At 49.8% G+C, this 4811-nt stretch overlaps 1 protein-coding gene across 1 annotated transcript; it reads left to right on the top strand.

Moving 5' to 3' along the window:
• Nucleotides 1-2215: 2215 nt before the first annotated feature.
• On the top strand, nucleotides 2216-2521 carry LOC104015997 (feather keratin Cos2-3). Its single transcript, XM_009468805.1, has one exon. The coding sequence runs from the start codon at nucleotides 2216-2218 to the stop codon at nucleotides 2519-2521; it is 306 nt and encodes a 101-aa protein (XP_009467080.1).
• Nucleotides 2522-4811: the final 2290 nt, after the last annotated feature.

Raw genomic sequence — 4811 nt, forward strand, 5'->3', positions numbered from 1 at the left:
GCCTGTGGGAGGGCAACAAGGTACCCACACTTCCTTCTTTGGGCACAAAGGCAAAGTCCTGCACCTGGGGAGGAACAAGCCCATGCATCAGGATGTGCTGGGGACTGCTCAGCTGTAAAGCAGCTTTGCAGAAAATGACCTGGGTTGTCCTGCTGGACACTAAGTTGACAATAAGCCAGTAATGTTTCCTTGCCTCAAACAAGGAGCTCATAAAACAAATCCCGTTCTTTTGTTCTTTTGTTCTCTCTAACACTTTGGACAACAGCTGTGTCTTGGGCTGATGAGGAACAGAGAGGTGACTAGAAGCTATGCTGAGGCACTATGAATACTGAATTAAGCTAAGAACCCAAACTGTTGTCAAACCATCCTTTTTGGGGCCTGAAATCAGCAGTAATACAGTGTGAGCTTTGCAGGGGCAGGAAGAAGAGGGCTGAAGATACAGAAAGTTGTGTTTCAGTGCCTGTGCTGTGGGCAGTTCTCTGCCAGGTCTGTTCTGTTGTTGTTCAGCTGCACTCAGGCTCCTTCTGGCTCTGGCTGTTCTCTGGAGCTCACAGACAGAGCAGTGTAGAGTGTTCTTGCTGTGACTGGCAAATTCCCTCATGATAAGTGACACACAAGGACACACAAACATGCACATGCTCATACAACCCGTGTAGAAGCATGTGAAAATCTGCACTGACGAGCACTTGCACAAATGTGGACAAGTGCAGACAAGAGAACACAGGCATAAACATGACCAACTGTGCACTCAACTGGGGAAATCCTGGGGACAGTCCTAGCAGGGATTCTGGGGAGCATTCTGGGGAAGGACAAGGCCCTAAACATACTAATGCTGTTGTCTAGGTACCCAGGGAGACTGCACAGAGAGGGGAGGTGTATTGGGAGCCTTGCGGAAGACATTGTATCTGAGAAGTCAGTGATCTTGGGCAAGACATGTCTGCTCTACTGGGCCTTGCACTAAAGACTTGAGAAGCCCATACATTAGCATGAGTAGCTGCTGCAAGGGAATCTGCTGGAGTGCCCTGTGCCAGCCTGTGCTCGGCGCTGGTGGGTGTTATGGCAGAAATAACCTTCCTGCGTGTAAGGACAAGATGTATGGTTTCTTTTTTTGTTACACAAAATAAAAGGCACCAGAGCATGGGAGCAGAGCAGAAGCTCTTTCTGGATGGGATCTGCACAGTGCGTCTTGGGAAAATCCACCTGGGTCTGTACAATGCTGCATGAATCCAGGGTTCCCAGCATCTGAAGGGATGTAAGGTTTACTTGCTATCTATATTTCTCTTTTTATTTTGTCTTACTAAACCAGGTATTTTATTACGCCGTTTGTTGTCAGGCATTTCTTTCTGAGATCTGGAATGGAGCCTGCAACAAATCTCTCCCCATGCCTCTCTCGAACAGGAGTAGGCAAAACAGGCCAGCAGAATTTTCCTGAGAGCAGTGTTAGGTGGAGGATAGGGTCAAACTCAGGAGATGGGCCACTCCTTGCCAGCAGGGCCACAAAAAGACCCAAATATGTGACCCAGACTGACGTAATTTACTTGACTCCTCCAGCATATAAGAGGAGTTCTCTTCCCGCGCTGATGTGTTTTGGTCTGGAAATGCTTGGGTCTCTCATCCTGTCACGCAAAAGGTGCCTTCCCTGGGGAATGTGCCTGGCATAAAGCAGGAAATGGAAAGACAGCAATTCAGGAAGCCAAAACACAGCCCATCGCATTAGCTGGGATGCTTTGCATTCAAGATGAGCTTGTCAGAAAATAATGACCGCTGCAAGGGCTGCCTCTGGCAGCCTGGGGCAGTAAAGGTCCATGATAAAAGGCAGCCCAGCTCCTCGCTCTCTCATCCACTTCTCTTCCCTCCTTCTCTGGGGGAACTAGGTGAGTCTGAAGTCCCTTCGCTTTCTCCACTTTCCCTAAAAGGAGGTCTCACCTCAATGGACTTCTCAGCTGATACCAGCTTTGTCATATGCCAGATCTTGGGGCTGCTTGTTGTGGGAGAGGGAGAAAATTAGACATAGAGGAAAGCTGGGACTGTGGAGATGAGATGGGCCCTGGCAGGGCAAGGCCAAGAAGCCCTCATACATCTCTGCACAGCCTTCACTGCCTGGCCCTGTGTGTGCTTTGGCTTCCTCATGGTGTGGTGACAAGCTGCTCTTCACACATTCCCATGTTTTGCTTCCTTCCTGCCCTCTCTCAGGTGCATCTTGGGCACCCAAGACATGTCCTGCTACAGCCAGTGCCTGCGCTGCCAGTCCTGCGGCCCGACCCCACTGGCCAACAGCTGCAATGAGCCCTGTGTCAGGCAGTGCCAGAACTCCACCGTCATCATTGAGCCTCCTGCTGTGGTGGTGACCCTGCCTGGCCCCATCCTCAACTCCTTCCCGCAGAACACCGTTGTGGGATCCTCCACCTCTGCTGCTGTTGGCAGCATCCTCAGCTCTCAGGGAGTGCCCATCACCTCTGGGTGCTGTGACCTCTCCTGCATTACCAGTCGCTACTGTGGCAGCAGATGCCCCCCCTGCTAAAAGTGCTTACAACGGCCTCAGATAAGGACCCCCAGGAACTCAGAGCATGATGCTGGACAGACGATCAAAGTTTGTGCCGTTGTTTGAAGAGCAGCTGACCATCTCTGGCTTGCCCTGCAAGGGCAGACTGGAAGGGACCAGCCTGGGCTCTCGGAAAACATGGCCAATGTCTACCTTTCCTCTCTTCCACTCACCCTTTTCTCTCTTTTCTTTGCTGCTGTCTTGTGCTCCCCTCAAAGCCTGCTGCGAGGACCCCAGAAACCAGCCTGGAGTGACCTGCTAGGCTGTCTCCCTTTGCTGGGCAGGTCGACAGGAAAAGGGAAAGAGATTCTTGGCTTCTCCTGCTCCTTCCCGCACAGGGAACCTCCACTTCGAATGACCTAATTTCTCGCTAAACTGAGAAGAGTGGCTGATACACCAGAGGATCAGGCTGCCATCCAGAAGGACCTCAATAGGCTGGAGAAATGGGCTGACAGGAACCTCCTGCAGTTCAGCAAGGGGAAGAGCAAAGTCCTGCACCTGAGGAGGAACAAGCACATCAGGATGTGCTGGGGACTGTCCAGCTGTAAAGCAGCTCCGCAGAAAAAGTTGTGGGTTGCCTGCTGGACACCAAGTTGACGATGAGCCAGCAACGTGCCGTTGCCTCAAAGAAAGCCAACAATATGTTCTGGACTGCATGGGGAGGAGAGTTGGCAGAAGGTCAAGGAAGGTGATCATTCCCCTCTACTCAGCACTGGTGAGGCCACTCCTGGAGTACTGGTTCCAGTTCTAGACTCCCCAGTGCAAGGCAGCTATGGAAGTAGTGGAGAGAACCCAGTGAAGGGGCACAAAGATGATGAATGCAGGGGAGCATCTCTGCTAGGAGGAAAGGCTGCGAGAGCTGGGTCTGTTCAGCACAGAGAAGAGAGGTCTCAGGGGAGATCTTATCAACATGTATAAACACCTGAAGGGAGGGTGCAAAGGAGATGGAGCCGGGCTTTTCTCAGAGGTGCCCAGTGACAGGACCACAGGCGATGGGCACAGGCTGAAACACAGGAGGCTCTGTCTGAAACATCAGGAAACACTTTTTTTATTCTCCCTCCTTGGAGATATTCAAAAGCCATCTGGACATGGTTCTGGGGAACCTGCATTAGATGGCCATGCTTCAGAAGGGTGGTTGGACAAGATGATCTTCAGAGGTCCTTTCCAACCTCAACCATTCTGTGATTCTCCAAAAGGGTTTTTATGAAATAACTTTTCCCACAGTTTCTAAGCCCTTCCAGGATAGCAGAAAAGGGATGCTTTCAGCACATGCCCATGATCAAAAACCGTAGAGGAGGCTTTTAAATTTTCAGTCAGTACTCTCATGCTGTAGACCACCATGTCTTCCAAAGGAGCCTTGGTTTTTATTACCCACTTCTGCTTGTTCCTGGTGATAGAATGCTGCTCTATCACAATCTTTTTAGGGTCGTCACTGTCTGGATTTACATCATAATCCAACACAAGATTCCTCAGTGCCTCAAAACTGATTTTTCCTCTATTTGTTGCATCTAGAGTGATGCCTTTAACCTTTAACAACACTTCCTTCAGACTGCAAGTGGCTGTAGGATTTAGGGCCTGATGACATAAACTCCACAACATTCTCATCTGGCAGACACTTGCCCGTCAACTTGCCTAAGCAGTCGCCAAGCAGGGAGGTCCCAGTCCCCTGGACAACTCATAAGTATCATAGAGTCTGTGTCAAGATAAAGGCAATGGTCTTGCCGGAAACTTAAGAAATTGTAAAGCTCTAGGTGTGCATATGCTGTTCTGGAGCAAGCTACAGAAATGTTAGTATTGTACTCTAGGGTCATGCGCCCTTTGGCATGCTTCCATGAGACAGTGGCCACATCCTCATCAATAAAGTCACAAGAGGACATATCGTAAGCTGGAGAAAAGAGGTAACCATACAACTCATCTGGTTGTCTTACGATGTTTGAGTAGGCTGGATCTCTGTCCAAATTTTCCCCACAGAGAATCTAAAAAGTTTTGCAATGTCATGTTTTGCAATGTTTTCTTACTATGTTCAGGCCGCAAAATGGCATCTTATTTTGGCCTGTCATCTTCAACATACTCAGCTTTTTTGTCATCATCTGTGCACCAAGCTGGGTAGCCTGAAGCTTTGTGCTTCTGGTGGAGGTAGAGTTTTATATAGTCTGAGAAGAAAACGCTCATGGTGGGGTCATGGAATCATGGCAGACTGCTCCTCACACACACCTGTGCTCTGATTCCTCTCTGCCCTCTCTCCCAGGTGCACCTCCAACCCAGAGAC

The sequence above is a fragment of the Nipponia nippon genome, unplaced genomic scaffold (assembly GCF_047370975.1).
Source record: "Nipponia nippon isolate SJK-2023a ecotype South Korea unplaced genomic scaffold, ASM4737097v1 scaffold_45, whole genome shotgun sequence".
Lineage (NCBI taxonomy): Eukaryota > Metazoa > Chordata > Aves > Pelecaniformes > Threskiornithidae > Nipponia > Nipponia nippon.

Coding starts and splice junctions, on each gene's coding strand:
- LOC104015997 (XM_009468805.1), top strand. CDS start 2,216: ATGTCCTGCTACAGCCAGTGCCTGCGCTGCCAGTCCTGCGGCCCGACC.